A 19,706-nucleotide genomic window follows, 5' to 3' on the forward strand; every position below is an offset into this window, starting at 1 on the left:
ATATAGTTTCTCGGTAATCCTCTCTAAAACTGATTGATATTCTTTGAGAAGACCTATTTGAGTGAATTTCAAGAGAATGACGTTTATACCAGTACAATTAAGAATGTTTTATGCAGCTGTAGGTAATTCAAGAAAAGTGCTCTATCTTTTAAAATGTTATGTGAATAGTTCGATTTGTGTTTAATTCATATCAACCTATACCTTTCGAAACTAAAAATTGAACAATTCTCAATTCATATTTATTTTAGTCTACGTCTAAATAATAATACGCGATTTCAAACTTAATTTTTAAATTATTTATGAGATAATAGATATTGATCTGCATTACACTAAAACAAAAATCAGTCATCATATGTGAGATAAAAATGTAATCAATAGTAATTGAAATACTTTTATCATGAATGCTACATAGCAGTAGAACAAAAAAAAACAAACTTAGTCAATCAAAATTTGTTTTTCATTGCATTATAAAATTATATGTTACAACTAGGCCTACTACATAGAGTCATTTTGTTAAGTGGATCCGCATTGAGTCCATGGTCATCGGTGAATGATCCAAACAATCTTATTCAAACGGTAGGCGAGCAACTTGGGTGTCATACTATAACACCGAGAATGGATGTTGCTGATTGTCTTCGCGGAGTGCCACTAAACAATTTGCTCAACGTCAAACTTCCAGAAATCAAGTAAATATCCATTTAAGATTGTACTTCTAATAGTGATTCGAATTTAGTTATAAAGGTCAAAAGAATAAATTATATCATTCACGTTGTTTTGAGGTAATTCTACACTTTTACGGTCACCTAGTTTTTTAAGCATAACAATTCGAAAAATGAATAAATTACACATTTTATTCGGTGATTATTGTGACTATAAATAATAAATCAATACCAATTGAAAATTCTTAAATTGCGATTTCGTTTATAGTCATTAATGTGTTTAAAATAAATGCAAAGAGACGTATCTCGTAATCTTTTATACTCCATCGATCGGAATTAGATCTATTGAGAAATAATTTTTAGTTACTGAGCTACAGATTTTTTGTTATTTTTTATGAAAAAAAGCTATAGTTTTAAGTGTTATAAATATGTAAATAAAGGTATTTTTCATGTTGGTTTTATTATATAAGGTCGTTTGGAAAAAATTAAAAATCACCTTTGTCGGGTGTCAACTCTGGAGGTAATTTTTAACCCTTCAAAACGTTTTTCGACGAAAAAAAAAATACGTAGTTTATCAATCTTGACGTAGATTATTATATAGAAGTCTCAGCTTAATCGACGGTGACTACCTCGCGAGGCTTCCTTGTCAGTTGGTATTCATAACAATAATAGTACATTGTGAATCAAGGGATCTAAGTACTCTATCATTGTCTCGGGGCGGTTGTATCAGTAGTGCATTCGCACGAGCCGCAGGCAAGTGAATATTTGCATGACTCGTGCTGATGTCATTGGGTTCAAGGTGATACTGAGCATAATGAGTTTATTATGCCGGTGTTGCACAAAGCTCTTTATTCAGTTCAGTCGATGTCTGTAATGATCCAGACTGTCGATTAGCTTATTAATTTTAATTATTATAGCATAATTTTTTGTAGGTAAATCTAAATGACTTACACAATTTATAAATTCATCAACAAAAATGTATGTAATAGATTTCTTGCTTATGAAATATTTGAGTAAAAGTTTCCAAAAATACTCTATTCAAATACTCTTGGAGTATTTGCCATTGTATTTTGAACATTTTCTATTTGAAATATGAATTATTCGTCTTTAAATACAACTTTTTTTTATCTATCTATACTACTACATAAATTACTGAAATCTGTCTGTCTATCTGTTCGCACTACTCTCCAAAACGGCCTGTAGAGAGCGGTGTCAGGAAGGTTATAGCTTACTATTTGTCGAAGTAGTTGGTTTGTAATAGTTAAATTTGTTATTAACAATGGACAACAAAATTTATGCAATACATGAAAGTTCTTGTTACGCCTAATTGTTTCTTTTGCTGAAAAAATCATACCAACGGTGTTGCATAAATTGAACATATAAGCTTTTCGTTTATAACAATTAAATTTGTTATAAACAATTGAAAACGGAATCTATGCAAGATATTTGAGTCCTTTTAACGTGAATATACACATAACGTGGACAACGTCGTAGGAATCTGCTAGTTTTATTGAACTTCGCAAATACATTTTTCAAATTTTCAATAGATTTTTCTAATCTATAATGATATTATTAAGATGGTTTACATTGAAACGTTCTGACAAAATGGCTGTTGAACGACCGTGCCGAAACAGAAAATAAAATGAATTATTATAATATTATTGGTCCGTTTTGGATTTGATGACGTTGATTATGTTTATTTTTATTTTTCTATAAAGCTTCGGGAGTGATTTATTTAACCAGTGTACACGAATGCAAAACGGTTTCTTACTAATAACTACGGATTTTATTTGTAACTTACCGTGTCTGTCTCGTTTGGACTGCCCGTAGTTTCTGGCGGATGTAATATGACAGTAGAAAAGAAAAATAACGAAAAAGAATATCGACAATAATGATTAATTCGGCAACAAGAGTCACGGAAAGTATCCGCGAGAGGTTTATCCACGCCTTAGTTACTACAGAACTTGTTTATGGAGTCTTCAGAATACAGTATTTCCAAGAGAGGTCAGAGGTCATGCGTTATTTATATACCTCGGGTACTCCCTGACTTCTTTCTCCGCTCGTCTCCACTGAAAATGCATGCAAAAGACTAATCTACGTTGAAGGATGTCGCAAAAAAAACACAGGGCAAATTTTATCCAACGTATAGTTTATTAGAAATTGACCCTATCCCTAGAATCTTTTCTACAACAAAATTACACGCGGAATTGAACCCTCAGCAATTAAGCTTCTTAACGATTAGAGCTTCATACATTAAGCGAAAAATCCACATTTCTTTGTCCTGAAAAAGACATTTATTTGTGTACCTCACCTTCTAAGGCACTCGAGAATAGGATTTAGCTTGGATTTCGGTCACCCGTAGTACCAGTTTCCTCCGCTTGAGTCGGCGGCCCCAGTTGTTTATGGTGTAAAGGGAAGCATTATTATATTGTCGACAGCTGAAAGAGTATATGATTAGTATTATGAAGTTTTCTGAAATGTGTAAGAGTTTGCAGTAGAGCTCATTGAATACCTGAAAATTGATTATGTACATTAATACATATTGTACATTTAATATACAATTTGGTACTGCCAATTTGAGAAAACGTGAAATGTTTAATTTTCGTCCATGATGGAAAATTTTTTAGAAAAGATGCGCCTCTCAATCTTCAGGATTGAATATCTTCTTTATAAATAGATAGAAAATTATCATTAATGCTGCAAATGAAAGATTTTATATGAATTATCGCCAATTATAGCCAATTTTTGCATGATTTGCCCATAAATTACATAATTATTGAGTAAATAAAAAATATAGATTTGCAGCGTAAGGTAAACGAAGAAATTTTTTGTGTAAGAGCGTCTGCTGTCAAGCGTATCATGACAGATCGATCGATAGATAGATAGATAGTAGAATTTATTATTTAGACAATTGAAGAAGAATTTACATCAGACAGTAAAATAGTTATAGATACAGAGTATAAACGACAATATAATACGACAGCTAAGTGAAGTCACAGGTATGTAAAATAAGTACATTAAGAAATATCTTACAGTGTCACATTTCAGTGTATGTAATATAGAGGTAGATGATGGTCATCTAGGAACTGTTAGAGATTGTTGATCAGGTTGCCGTTCTAGAGGTTTCCTAGACAAGGCATGAAGAGTATTTTAGGTATGTTGGTCCTTGCTTTCATGATGAGTAGATCGCTACCAGCATAGCAGTATCGTTATGGGTATTAATAAAGTGTGTGCTGTTCCCACTTTCAAACTTCGCGCAGACACTCGAGTTTTAGGCCCAGACGAATTCGGAATCTCGAATAAGGATAACCTGCTACGCCTGCGTTTGGCAGCAATAGAGAATAAATCACCTTTATAGGGTGTCAACTTTGGGGGTAATTTTTACTCCTTCATAGCGTTTGTTCGCCGAAAAAAATACGTGGTTCATCATTTTCGCCATAGATTATTATATCGAAACCTCAGCTAAATCGATGGTGACCACCTCGCGAGATTTTCTTGTCAGTACAAGTCTTCGCAGTATTATTTCAAAAAAGTTTCAGATAAATTTTCTACGCTTATGACAATTTATCACTTCTATACTATATGCATAAAGCGTGCAGGTAAACAGAAGTCAGATGACGAATCATTGAGCTGTCAATCATGTGGTACGATTATGAATGTTAAAATTAATAAAGAGTCTGGAAATATATTTTTATACTTGAGCTTGGGTGAACAGTTACTAGAATTATTGGAACTCTATTCAAACATTCCTCCACTTTATAAGGACAACTTTAAAGAAGATATGATAAGTGTTAATTTTACTATTGATGGAGCATTAGTATTTGAGCACTCAAAATTTTCTATATCCCCAATATTGTGTACAATCAATAAATCATCTCCTCGTCAACGTGTGAATCATATTATGATAATTGCTTTGTGGTTTGGGAAGGGCAAACCGAGTGATATGAATGAATTTGTGAAGCCATTCGTTGAAGAAAGTAGAGTTCTCTATGATAATGGATTTTAATATTCTCGAAATGGAGAAATAAGTAATAAAAAGTGTCGTATTTTAATGGGATTATCAGATTCTATTAGACGACCATTACTTCAAAATTCCACCTAATATAATGATGAATATAAATGTCGTCATTGTTTACACAAGGGTATCCAAGTAAGTAAAGGAAATGCATTTGGTAGAGGTCTACGTCATCAGAACCAAAGATTACAGAATGTTATTAGTGGTGAAAAAGGAATAAATGGTTATTCAAAATTTTGTAACATTCCGGAATTAAATATTGTGGATAATTTGGTTTTGGATTGGATGCATTGTGTAACTCTTGGTGTTTGCAAACAATTTGCTCGATTATGGTTTGATACAGAAATTATGCTCAACCTTACTACTTGAGTCGTCATATTAGCCTTAATGATAACAGTTTATCATTTTTGAAACCTACGATTGAAATATCTTGAGCACTCTGAAAGATGTCTGAAAGGAATGATTGCAGAGCTCGTGAGTGGGCGATTTGGTTATTGTTTTATGGTCTGCCAATATTGAAATTAATTTAACCACGAAAATATATGAAGCACTGGGCGTTACTTGTGGATGGAATAGCGATTTTATTATAGAATTCTGTAATAAGATCACAATTAGTATTAGCAGAAAGATACTTGTTTTAATTCATTAATGAGATACCGGGTTCGTATTGTATACAGGATGTGTTATTTAATGTCCATTTGTGAACCCATCTATCAGATGATGTACTCAAATGCGGTCCGCTTTGAACTCACAGTATGTTCATGTATGCAAACTTTAATTTAGAGCTAAAAGAATTTGTACAAAGCTCTCACGGCCTTTCTTTATGAATATGTGAAAATTTTAGACAGAAATGTGCGTTAACAAGACTCTCTAATGTTTGTCTTTTATATCTGTCTGTTCTACAATTATTATATTTAGAAGAAATCTTCAATAAAGAATATTTACCACAGGCTACATTTGATATTTCAAATGCTCTTATTATAGGAAATCTATTTGTAATTCAAGAACTGCCGAGAAATCATTATTTAAGTTTGATAAGGCTCAATGTGCAAGTAGATAAAAGCCAAATAGCTTAATATTTTTTAAGAATAATCATAAAGAATGAAGTGATTCACTCCAGAATTTACAAAAGAACTAAAAAAGGAATTAATTATGTTGAAAAACTACGATATATTCGAAATTGATAAATTTATTGTAATATTAATTGATGGCAATCAACAATGTTATGCAATAGAAAATTATTATAATAATTATAATATAAATAAGAACGTTTTTGGTATTTCAATGGTACACATGATCCGTTTCGAATTTTTAATTAGATCAGCCATTTTGCCAGTCAGACAGATAAACGAACTGGAATTTATGTAGTAGTATAGACATATTTTTTCCCTGTTGGTCCAGAGAAATGTCCGAATCTGATTATTATGGATATGCTATTGCCGTTAACATGCTGGTGATATAGCTTAGATGCAGCTTGTCAAGCTAAGAGATGGGTTATATTCCAATAACGGTACAACTTAATTAGCACCGTTACTGGAGTTTTCTTTTTCTTAGTATAAGATTGACAAAATCTGAAAAAAATTTCGAATATAAGTCTTTAATTGGCAATAAATAATATAAGACATAGAAAAAAAAAGTACGATTAAATTTTTCGATATTATACTAAGAAATCGTTTTGAGGTCGATTTGGAAGAATTCTGTAATACTAACAAATTGGCATGGTAATTGTAAAATTTTTAGCCCGATCTTTTTCATTTATTGAAATCGAACGTCTCAAAAAATAGGCAGAAAAAAGAAAAAAAAGGTGACAGAACTCTTTGTTAAAAGGTAAAAAACAAAAAATGTCCTATGAAGTATTGTCGATTTCCGCAAAACTGAAAAGTTATTAATGAAAATGTGCAGATTCTAGTAAGAATAAATTTTTCATAATAAAAAAACCCAATGATGCGTACTTTTTTATCTGTAAATAGTTTTATTAAAATCCTCGTGAAATTTTACATAAAAATATCCTCTGTTTAAAATGGCAGGTTAAATTCGCTAATACTCTTTTTTTCAATTGCACCGTTACTGGATTCCTTCTACAGCTTAGATCTCTAAACCAAACGCGAGAACGAAGACTACTTAACCACAGACAACTTGTGTCCTCTGGTATGGAGCACAGAAAAGGCAGGCAGATTACTTATGCGATGAATGCAACATCTGAGATCGGTATATCGCTTGCTGCAGATCATTCTCAGCTCTGTCTATAGGGACAGATACAATATGGTCCTTGTTGCTCGATTTGGTTTTGATGTTTCTTGTTACTATTCCATCCAGGTGTGACAGTCAAACAAACGTTGTGATACTTGCAAACTGAAAAATATTTCATGATTCACACACCAAAGACAAAATCGCTTTGAAAAAATGGTCATGGGCCAGATGAGGAACTTCGGGCATCTCAACGCAACCAGAAGCCATCAACCTTTGAGCAATAAGCTAGTGCAGTGTTATTTCTACAGCCAAGTCCAGATAATACCCATCAGTATGAACGAACTCATCATCAAATATTTTTTATCAAAGTCAACTCCTTTCAGTGAACTCTTCTCGTCAAATCTTAGACAACTCTTTGAATAGGAGTGTGATCACTCAAACTTTAGACTATTTAACAAGAAAAGGTGATAAATCATACATTTTTGAAGATGTTATTAGGAGAAAGGAATGCTTCTCTGATGGATTCATGAAAGAAGTTACCTTAGAACATAAGGTTTTGTTTTCGGGAAGGTTCAGAACTAGGAATTCCCATTAGCTATAGATCTACCGATAAAAAAAAGATATGTTGACAATATTTTTGGAGGTATTGACATGGTTGGTTAATACATAGACATTTCAAGACAAGTTAGATAACGTTGCATGGCAGATTGCTTTCCTTGACTAAGTGGCACAGAAACTGATTTTATTTTTTAAAATTAGTATCGAACGATGTATCAGATTAAAAAATTCACTCATTTGACGATAGTAAAACCAAGTTACTGGGGCTCTCATGGATTTGAGCAAAAGACTTATTCAAGTTCAACACAAAACATATTCGTAAAAAGTTCAAACTCACGAAGAGAATTATCTATCATTTTTAAGTGGAATATTCATCCATGTTTCAGACCACTCAATTCACATTAGTTGTAAATTACTCAGCAATACTCCGTGAAATTTTACAGATTTTCATACACTTTATAACTGACTACGGCCGCAGTTGTTCATATTCAGATTATTCATCCAGATCGTAAAATCTGCTCAACGATAGTTTGCTCAGAAAATGAGGTTGCTCTACTGAAGATGTTCATTCCGAGACTAGAACTTCCCACATTATTGCTGCTAGCCAGATTAAACACATACAAAAAAGAAGCTTAGACGCTCACAGTGCTTAACAGCTAACTAATTATTATGGCTGACTCAATCAACAGTGTACAAGTTGAAAGCGCAAAAGGAAGAGCAACCTGGAATCACAACTGTGCACACAACCAAGATTATCATCAGGAAATTATACACAGATATTTTCGTCTAATCAAATTGCTCAGAGTTAGTCAACTCCTTACACAAGTACCACTGTTTACTCTCGACTTCTCTCTCACACTACATGAACTAGAGAGAGCAAGGATCTTTCGGATCAAGGCAATTAACGAATTGTACTTCTCTCAAAAAATGAAAATAATCAACTCACATACACTTCTCGTCTCAAACCTTCTCGCACGATTAACAACATACATCAACACTCAAGGACTCATGCGTGTCGTTGGGCAGGTGACAAATGCTAGCTTTGGCTATGAAGCAAAGCATCCGTAAGATTACTTCAGAAAACTTTAGAGTCACTGAATTTATTTAGATGCGGTATTGCAGATATCCATGGAAAAAAGTTGCATGATCGGACGTAGACAACTCTGAACCTTATACGGTAATCATACTGGATAATAGGTGGACGACCGTTATGGTGTAGATTACGCTGCTAATATTACACTCAAAACTTGGAAGAGCTGAGCTGCCAAAATTGTCAAGGGTTGACCGTATATTTTTGTGTTACATCTACACTTTAACAGGATATTGTAGTTACCTGACTCAATCATTGCTGCATTTCAGACGGTTTACTGGACGTCAGGTGTCTGTAAAACTCTTTACAATGACTGTGACACAACGTTTCGGGCAGCAGAAACACTCACCAGACAATAGAGCTTTTAAAATTTTTTCATCGTATTAACGATCCCTAATGGAACCATTGCTGCGAAATAATTTTGCGAAGAATGAATTGTTATTATCGTATAAACAATGTAAATCGTTGCTCAATTTTTCTTTCTTTCAATGATTAGACCAGTCTCAACTCTCAACGACTGATAGTTCTTGAAACATTTCATTGTTTATATTCAATCCACTTTTTTTAATTAATTGATCATAGCTCATCAACAGATAAACTTTTTTAAGTTTTTTTTTTAATCGATAGCTGCGTTTATGCCAAATATATTAACTAACTTGGCATTATTTAAAAAGTATTGACTTTTTGATAGAACTCACTATAATGCATGTATTTTTTATCGATATAATTTTTTCAATCAATTTTACTTACAGTAGGGCCCCGGTAATCCTGACTTACTTACTGTTTATGTTATGTATGGGTACTTTTAATTATGTCGGTATATTTTGTAAAACTGATTAAAGAAACTTAGGTTGCACATGTGTTTTATTGCCATTAAATATGGCATACTATGATCCGGACGCCTCGATAATCCGAAAAGGGTCTTTTTTTTGCCTGTCCGGAGAACCGAGGCCCTACTGTAATGTTTTTTCGTAAAAATCTCTAAAAAATTACATGCATCATATCTTGGATTCTGATGCATTGTTCATTGTAATTACCAATGTTTGTAACTTCACCTTTAAAATAAGAGAAAAAGTTATCAGAATGAGATAATTTATCATTTGTAGCTAAGAATAAAACGTTTTTTAAGAGTGCCATAGCCTCTTTTTGGAAAAAAATATATCTGATCGGTTTTTATTTTGCATTAAAATGTGATTTTACTCACAAAAGATATAAGAGCACAATTTTACAAAAAAAAAGAAGAAAAAAACAGTTATTGAAAATTGCTCAAGAAATTGACACACTAACAGTTATAAAAAATTTCGATGCTTAATATTTCAGAGAGCGATTTCGAATATGCCTCAATTTTTATAATTCTTTACATTGCTTAATAATATTTTAGCATTATTTTCTTTAGAATTTTTAGTAAGAAGGCGCTCAACGCTATATTCTGCGAAAACGCGTTCAGAGCGCTGTATTCTTTCCCCGCTTTTACTTTCGTGTCCGCAGCACAAAAATGTTCTGACTTTACAGCCATGCAAGCGAGTTATTCGCGCGTTTTTTGTGTGGATCACCTACGCTTCTTAATCGCACGAATTACATGCACGTTTGTTAGTGGCATGCTTACTGAGACGACTTATTCATTGTTTTATTAAAAAACTGTTAATTTACTGTCATTAACCACGACCTACCTTCACCTAGGTGAATTGTCTGGAGCAAATGATGCTAAAAGTTGTCATCGCGTGCTCATTGAGTTGACTGAAATGTTGGTGAAGTAGTTCAGCACTATGAAATTCTAAATATTCAAACAGTCTGACTTGGGCTGTACAAAGTTAGAAGACACAAGTTTATCCATTGGTTGTCTATACGTTGATGAATACACTGCAAACTTATCCTTTTATAAGCGTTTTAAAAAAATACACATAGTGTATGGTCAATGTAAAAAGTGGAAATTTATTTCGGCATTTGTTAACTCCAAGTTTGGTTTTCGCGGGCAATCCGCCTGCTCTTCTATACTATCTATCATAAAAATATATACTTTAGTGCGTTCTCGCTATCATGAGATTGATATGTCTCAAGTTCAATAAAGTTTTTTTTTCTTTTCTTTTCTTTTTCCAAATAAATATATTTTCTTTTGTAATCATCCTTAGTGATGAATAAAGTTTTGGCAGTTTATTAATAAATAAAACGTAAACCAAGGTCACCTGTTTACTTACTTATCAGGTTATGGGCCCAGGACTACTCAAATTTGGAGGTTATACATAGAAAGGGGTATCTTTTGTGGCACGTGGCCGCTTGCTCCATTATATATATATATTTTCTTGTTGTACGGCTGGAAAAGGTTGAAAATGGCAAATGAATTGAGTTCAACGAAAATTGAGTATCTGGTGAAAGATAATTATTGTTCGTGGAGAATGCAAGCTGAGGCGTTGCTGACGAAACACGATTTATGGGAGTACGTAAGTGGCGAGAAGTCGATGCCAGTAAAAGCTGCGTTCGAGATGGATCTGGCTTCATGGAAGAAGAAGGATAAAAAGGCGAGAGCTGATTTGATTTTATCAATTCACCCCTCAGAGCTCCAGTTGATTAGACAATGTACGACCTCACGAGAACTTTGGCTCAAGTTAGAATCAATTTTTGCATCGAGTGGGCCAGCAAAGAAAGCTACACTTCTTAGACAATTAATGTTGAAACGTCTGCCTGAAGGAGGCGATGTGAGAAATCATTTGATAAAATTTTCTGAAGTTGTAGATAGATTAATGGCTATGGAAGTGGATATTAATAATGATCTGTTGTCTAGTATGATCCTCCATAGTCTACCGGCCAGCTATGAAAATTTCAGGTGTGCTATAGAATCACGAGACGAGCTGCCGTCACCTGAATCTTTAAAAGTGAAGATTTTGGAAGAAAGTGAGGCTAGGAATAAGGGAGAGTTGGTCGAGGCAGCAAGTTCATTTGCCTTAAAATCACCACAATCAATGAAAAATAAGCGTGAACACCATTCCAACAACACCTCCAAGAAACAATATTACAAGAAAGGACAAGTTTGCCACCTTGCAACGTCGGTGTTGGATGCCACGGAAAGTGATAGAGGGCAGTCAAACAGATACCATCTTGATGATGATCATGAAAATTCTTTATTCTCTGCTGCTTCCAGTGCAGAATCATTTTATACTGGAGCAAGGATTGTCCAGAGAGAGCCTCCTACGTCGTCAGAAAATTGGATATTAGACAGCGGATGTACATCTCACTTGTGTCGAGAAGAGAAGAGTTTTAAAGAAATGAGGGACTCCACGCCTGGAGTATTAAAACTAGCTAGTCATGCATCCACTAATGTCGTTGGATCGGGAGATGTTAAAGTTGCAATATCTGTAAATGATAAGCCAAAGATAATTGAGTTTAAAAACACGTTATTTGTTCCTGAGTTGAGATGCAACTTGGTGTCTGTGGCCAAGATTACAGACAAGAATGACATCGTTATTTTTGAAAAGACCAAGGCAATTATTGCAAATCGACAGGGTAAGGTTAAGTATACTGCCAATCGTCATGGTGACCTGTATTATGTTGTACCTGAAAATTCATGTCTAAATGCTTCGACTCCAGGAGATGCTAATGTTATTGGAATGTGGCACAAGCGTTTTGGCCATCTAAATTATAATGATTTAGCTCAAGTATTACGTAGGTCCATGAACCTCGACATCAATAGTCAAATCAAGAATTTAGAGCCCTGTGATATTTGTTTAAGGGGAAAGATGACTCGACTACCTTTCCCAAAAGGTGATTCACCTTCACCAGACTTACTACATGTTATTCACTCTGATGTTGTTGGGCCAATGAGAACTCAATTGATGAACGGGGCTAAGTTTTTTGTTACATTTATAGATGACGCTTCGAGATGGTGCGAGGTATATTTCCTGAGTCAGAAGAGTGGAGTTTTAGCAGCTTTTTCTCAGTATAAAAACAGAAAAGAGAATTTAACTGGAAGAAGGATAAAATTTTTACAGTCAGATAATGGAAGGGAGTATCTTGGAAATGAGTTTGACGCCTTGTTGAAGCAGTTGGGAATAGAGAAGCGGATCAGCGTGCCCCGTACACCGCAACAAAATGGGCTGGCGGAGAGACAGAACCGAACGTTGTTAGACATGGCTCGATGTCTCTTACTCCAATCTAGATTACCTATGATGTTTTGGGCGGAGGCCGTAGCCACGGCATGTTATATCAGAAATAGATCACCTACTGCTACTCTCAACGGTATGACTCCATATGAAAAATGGTATAAACAGCCTCCACAAATTGGTCATATGAGAACCTTCGGTTCGACTGTTTATGTTACTGATAAAAATCCTGTCAAGGATAAATTTTCACCAAGGTCTATCAAGGGTATTTTCGTAGGTTACCCCCGTGAGTCAAAAGGATACAGAGTATGGTTACCAGAATCCAGGAAAATAATCATTGAACGAGATATAAAATTTGTGGAGGAGAATAACTCAAGATCTATTGAGATTGACGAAACAGATGGCCTGAAGCTACTACCAGATGGCTTCGAAGGAACTGAGAAACGATTTAATGAGTTAGAAACTGAGGTCCCTGCTAATATTCGGACTTCCAGCACTCCCAGTGCGAGATCAGACAGTGATGGTCACACTGATCCTACTCCTCCAAGGGCTCAAGACAGTAACTTACCCATATCTGAACCACCAGCGAGACGAGCTCGCGGTAGACCTAGAATATTAAGAACAGGAAATCGAGGTCGACCAAGAAGACTTTTTCATTCGTATAGACCAGAGTCTGAAGGACAACATGATCCAGAGATGGAGAACGAGGACAACATTGAAGATGATGTATTCGCTGGATCTGCAGAGGTACCTCTCGACGAAGCTTTGAATAATAATGATGAAAAGGCTGTATGGGAACAGGCAATTTTGTCAGAGGTTACAAGTATAGTCAAAAATGACACATTGAATATCACGACTTATCAAGACGGTCAAAATATTGTGGGCTGTAGGTTGGTGTTAACGAAGAAGTATGATGATGATGGATCTATCAAGAAATTCAAGGCAAGAATAGTTGCAAAAGGCTATAGTCAACGTTATGGTCTTGATTACCATAAAACTTTTGCACCAGTGGCGAGGCTGGACTCCATAAGATTAATCATCGCTTTATCAGCGTTATATAATTTGAAGATTCATCAATTAGACATAGTAACCGCTTATCTAAATGGTAAATTGAATGAAGAAGTGTTCATGGAAATACCCAAGATGATGCCCACAATGTTAAACAGGATCGTCAATGATGTTAATACTGATTTTGAAGTCAAGATGAAAGCCAAGAAGTTACTTGATGAAATGAAAAATGGAGGTAACGTTTGTCGGCTAAATAAGGCTCTATATGGTCTTCGTCAAGGAGGGAGACAGTGGTATGAAACCATTGACCGGAAATTAAAGGATCTGGGACTGTCTCCAACGGTCGGCGAGCCTTGCTTATTTGTCGCCCACCGCAACAAAAACATTCTACTAGTACTTTTATACGTAGACGATTTGTTGGTAGCTTCACAAGACGAGGAGTGGATAAAAGAGATAAAACTGGGTATAGCACGAGATTTTGATGTGAAGGATCTAGGTCTTGCCCAGAACTGTCTTGGCTTAGAAATAAGACAGAATAATAATGAAATTTCATTGACTCAAAAGAAATACATTGAAGACATATTAAAACGTTTCCATATGGAGGAGTGTGACCCAATTTCTACACCAGCCGAGCTCAACTCTAAGCTCACACCCAGTACATCACCACCAAAGTGTGATCAAAACATACCATACAGGGAGCTTGTAGGAGCACTCATGTACTTGTCGGTTGGAACGAGACCCGATATCTCAAACACAGTCTCGAGACTTGCCCAGTTTACTAATTCACCAACTAAAGAACATTGGACAAAAGCGAAGAGAGTACTGCGTTACCTTGCAGGTACTCGTGACCTCGGTCTAAGGTATTGTTGTTCTGAAAAGCAGATCATTGGTTACTCAGATGCTGACTGGGGCGGAGACGTCACTGATCGACGCTCATTCACGGGCTACGTTTTTCTACTTGCTGGAAGCCCAGTGACCTGGAAGTCTCAAAAACAACCTACTGTTTCACTGTCATCAACCGAGGCTGAATATATTAGCCTGGCTGAGTCTATTAAAGAAGCTTTGCACCTCAGAAGTTTACTATTAGAAATTGGACTGACTTAACTACCTACCATCACTATATTTACTGATAACCGTGGTGCTGAGGCCATTGCAACGAATCCAGTGTTTCACAGCAGGTCGAAGCATATCGACATCAAATACCACTTTATTAGAGATATTGTTGTGAAACAACTTGTAAACGTGGAACATATTCCTACCCAACAGATGGTTGCAGATATCCTTACCAAGCCTTTATCAAGGGTTTGTCATGAAAGGTGTGTCAACGATCTTGGGATGACAAGAACCAGAAGAGCATTCGTATTGAGGAGGGAGTGTTAACTCCAAGTTTGGTTTTCGCGGGCAATCCGCCTGCTCTTCTATACTATCTAACATAAAAATATATACTTTAGTGCGTTCTCGCTATCATGAGATTGATATGTCTCAAGTTCAATAAAGTTTTTTTTTCTTTTCTTTTCTTTTTCCAAATAAATATATTTTCTTTTGTAATCATCCTTAGTGATGAATAAAGTTTTGGCAGTTTATTAATAAATAAAACGTAAACCAAGGTCACCTGTTTACTTACTTATCAGCATTCAATCAATTTTTCCTTATATTATTAGTAATCATTAGCTAATTTGATCAAATTACTTTAGAGAATAATTATTATGTCGTACACTAATAACACAATACTTTACTAGAAAGTAATTTGAAATATCGATTTAAGATCATTAGTGAATATAAATGTCTTAATGCATATCAAATCTTACAATGCAATGCATAATTTACTTTTTACTTTCGAGAAAAATTTCACATCAATATCCAGTGTTATAGTACAAATTTTTCAACCTTCCGTATGTTTTCTTGCATATAAAATTACAACAAATCTTACAGATTTTAATATTAAAATATCGGTAATCAATATGTTCATCATAGTAATCTTTCTGTTTATTAATTGTTCTTTTACCATAGATTTATTCCAAGGATTGGTCCAGTTCTACCAATTGACAAGAATATTCCTGATCCAGCCTTAGACATGGAAAGAGCAAGTGATACATTCATCAAGATTCCACTTATCATAGGAGTGACCACAGCTGAGTCATATCTTGATTTCAATGATTATGAAATACAATTTGGATTTGAAGAAAACCAACGTAATCGTATTCTACGCACGTTCATCAGAAATTCATATTACTATCATTTAAATGAAATACTATCAGCAGTTAAAAATGAATACACTGATTGGGAAAAACCTGTACTGCATCCTGTAAATTTAATGGAATCTACGATGGAAGCTTTAAGCGATGGGCACACTGTTGCGCCGCTGATGAGAGTTGCATTTTATCATTCTCGACGTGGTGCTCAAACCTATTTTTTTCATTTCAATTATCAAGCAAAAGATAGCCAATATCCACAGGTAAATATCAAATGGAGAAACAACTTTTAAAAAATCTTTTTCTAAAAAAAATAACGGCTGCAAATCTACTGTTTTTGTGTTCATGTTCACTAAAACAGAAGTCTTATGCCTTGCTTATTAATTAATGCATCTTCATTTAAAAAGAAAGTGAATAAAGAAAGTGGTAAAGCGGTATTTTTTAATATACAAGACTTCTATTTGACTACCGATCGCGTCAGTAATCGACCTTTACCAGTCACCAACTCGTAAAACTTCCGCTCGGTTATCTTCAAAATTTGAAAATAATATAATAAAAAAAACTAAAACTCAGAACAATAATCAGTCATTGAAGTCAACCAGTCAACTCAACTGTAAATGCTCAAACTAGCTAGAAATACATAAAAAAAAAAAAGATAAAATTCAAATTATTTCTTATAAACGGGTGTACTCGTACGCACTTTGCTCGTGCCGCAAATGTCGAAGCAGACATCTATATCCTTCGATGCACATCAACAATTTCTTCCGTAATTTTGACCGGCTATTCAGAAAAATAGTAAACATCACATAGGCGAAGTCTCGGGCAGCGTGACTTGCAGTTTAAAGATTCCAAATTTATGCTGATGTGGTGTAATATACTATCTCAATCGTCCAATTAAATTTGTGGTTCATGTATTCTATATTACTTATTTTCAAACTTGGCTGTATCAAGTATGTGATTTTTTTTCAGTAGGGCATTCTTGGATAGAAATTCAGAATTCAGAAAGAGACTCTAATCCTCCCCATATGAAATGGAACAAATATTTATATATCTCGTTTAGCCGTAGCTACCTCATACGAATGAGATATCAAAATTACGCTTGATTGACGGCAATTTTTTATCTATTATTCGCAAGCGTAGTCATATTTACGCGAAAAAATACTTGAATATTTCGGTAGTTTATGTTAGGTGATAGAAAACTTTCATGGAAGTAGAAACAGAAATTTAGAACATTTTCTTGATTTATTGTCGAAGACTAGAATAAAAATAAGATCTCATTGCACAACAAGCAATGAACGCTGTTGCAATAGTTATTTATTGTATGAAGCGAACTTTGACTAGCTAATAGTAAGTGTCATAGGTTCAACTACCACTAATACATTGGAACATTGAAGTTGCTCCTACTAAAAGATTTTTATCACACGCAGCGTTTTATCGTGTGACGTCATTTGACCTAAATGAGGAGCCGTAGTTGCTTGCACCGTTCTATTCGTATTTTGTTAATTACCCGATTTCAGAAGTTTGAACGATTCGTACAAATATTGTATTGTTCCTATGTGTCAAAGCACAGCAGTTGAAAATTCCAATAATTTTTTTTCGTGTACTAAATAATATAACAACGAAGAAAAAGTGATAGAAACTCATGATGTGCGATTTACTTAGCCCTAAAAGAACTGAATATGAGTGAAAATTATTTTGATGTAGGTAATTATCACTAATAGCAGCCTATTTCTGATTGATATACCCTTCGAGCAGTAAGTATGTTCAGAATTACTTATCCAATGGAAAAAGTATGTATTTTTTATATAAATATTTATTATTTAGTTTATATGTATTAGAGTATTGTAAAATACGAATTTATTTACAGGTTGGAAATGATACAGAAAATTTAGACAGAAATCAACTAGATAGAAGAACATTGAAGTTAAAAGCCAACATATATATTCTTAAAAACTTGACTGTCAAAAGGTATCGAAAAGATGAATTAGAAACATATAGAAGAAGACGTTAAATTGAATTTTATGGAAATCTCTACGCAAGAAAGTACCATCAGCTTAAAGTCTCCTTTTCAATCTCTTGGAACGATTGAGTGTAATACAATGAAGTTGGATGACACAGAGGATCCACTACCAGAGAACATTACTTTTGCAGAATCAGATAATTATCTAAACGAAAAGAGAAATAAAGGAGTTCAAGTAAATATCAATACTTCATAGAAAAATCGAGCAGTGCAAACAACCATAAAAAGGAAGAGTGCGAAAGATGCAGGAAATAAGTGCTTTCCAATCGTTTATGGATCACATCAGCACTCTCTATCGAGAATATCGATATCTTTTCTGAGCAGTTCTCCTTCGGAAGTATCAATATTCTGATCGGTACAAATCCAGTTGAATCTTTCTCAAACACTATCAGCAGTGTTTTATCAGCATCATTTTATCAGCAGATAAAAAATTTCTCTAAAATAGTACCTCACTCTTGCATCGATGCTTAAATAATTTATTTGTTAGATACCCTCGTTGTTACTGCTTGCACTATGGTGAATGTTCTATAGAAATTAATAAGTGTATAATCGAAGCTTATTAAGTTTTATTTAATCATTAGATAAAAAATATGCTTCTAAAATAATGTACATTTATTTATTTTCTTTTTACTATAATCTGAATCATGAAAAATTTCCAAAACATCCACTTATTGAGAGATCTCGAAATCTGCATGAGTAATGTGTAAAAAGCTTTTGATTTATTTAAGAAGTACATTTATAGTGGTAATTGAGTTTTACATTCTGCAGTCAGTTTTTAAATGTTGATAATTTTTTTATCAATATGTAATTTTGTTCTTTAAAAGTGTCAATATAAGAATCATATGCTTAGCCTTAGAAAATTGAAGTTTCTTTTTTTAGTCCTAGCATTTCGACTGCTAGACAGCAATGAAAGCATCTCGAATAGAGAAAGTAAAAATGTGTGATTTGTATAAAACCAATAAAAATTATTAAATAAAAATTGTTGAAAAATTATAATAACAATCGAAACGTTAATGTGTTGTTACAAAGAGATGATTTCTTTAACTCAACTCGAAAATAATTATAAATTATTCGTGCCTACTCGATGCTCCAGTAAGCACATTATTCACTTTTACTCCCAAATTGATCTAAATATTAATTAAAAATGCTTTGACGATCAAATGAACTCTACAAAAAAATTCACAAACTTTGTAATATTATTAATAGGATGTTGAAGACAAATACAACTTACGATTTAAAGAGTTGTTCCATGACGATCTGATCTTGATCTTACTTTTTCGACAGCTGACTGATACATCAAACCTTACATATTTAGTAAGTCGAATGTGACACAATTAGATTTCTCTTGCTTGAGACACACACACAAGTCCTTTTGTATGGTCCTTTCCTTTTTCAAAAAATCTGATGCTCTGCTCACGGTATGCACACCTTTCTTCTTAAGGCTTATTGCTCGTTTGCCCCATGGGTTTTCCGAAAACAATAGAATACCGAAAAAGTAATTTCCTCAATCCTTGAATCGATACTGCTATTCATTCTTAATTTTCTTTTAATTACTGTAAAATATAAAATAAGAACAACAAATATTAAAAAGAAAGTTTATTAAAATCACCAATTCAAATATAGAATCAACGAAAAGACGTCTAAAGTCAGCTAGTTTCAGTCATAAACTAAAATAAACGAACCAGTGGCCACATAACCAGTGGTTACATAATCAAGCGATGGTCTGAAATTGACATGAGTATGATTCCCACATCTGAGAATCATCATATTTTGCCGGTTTCGCGAGAGATAACAAATTCCCGACGGAAGACGGTAAGACCGATTACATTAAATTCGAATTTGAATTAGTAGGAATATTAAGATCAATAATTGATAAAGAA

General features: G+C 34.1%; 1 protein-coding gene across 2 annotated transcripts in view; it reads left to right on the top strand.

The window, feature by feature from the left end:
• LOC118071034 (neuroligin-1-like) overlaps positions 1 to 19,706 on the top strand; it is a 267,425-nt gene that overhangs the window by 226,699 nt on the left and 21,020 nt on the right. For both annotated transcript variants that reach the window (XM_035089972.1, XM_035089974.1), the window contains 2 exons: positions 491 to 686; positions 15,625 to 16,069. In XM_035089972.1, the coding sequence (XP_034945863.1) occupies positions 491 to 686; positions 15,625 to 16,069 (641 nt within the window). The remainder of the gene's footprint in view (positions 1 to 490; positions 687 to 15,624; positions 16,070 to 19,706) is intronic.

This window comes from Chelonus insularis, unplaced genomic scaffold, assembly GCF_013357705.1.
Source record: "Chelonus insularis isolate UGA/USDA-ARS -01 unplaced genomic scaffold, ASM1335770v1 contig_71_pilon, whole genome shotgun sequence".
Lineage (NCBI taxonomy): Eukaryota > Metazoa > Arthropoda > Insecta > Hymenoptera > Braconidae > Chelonus > Chelonus insularis.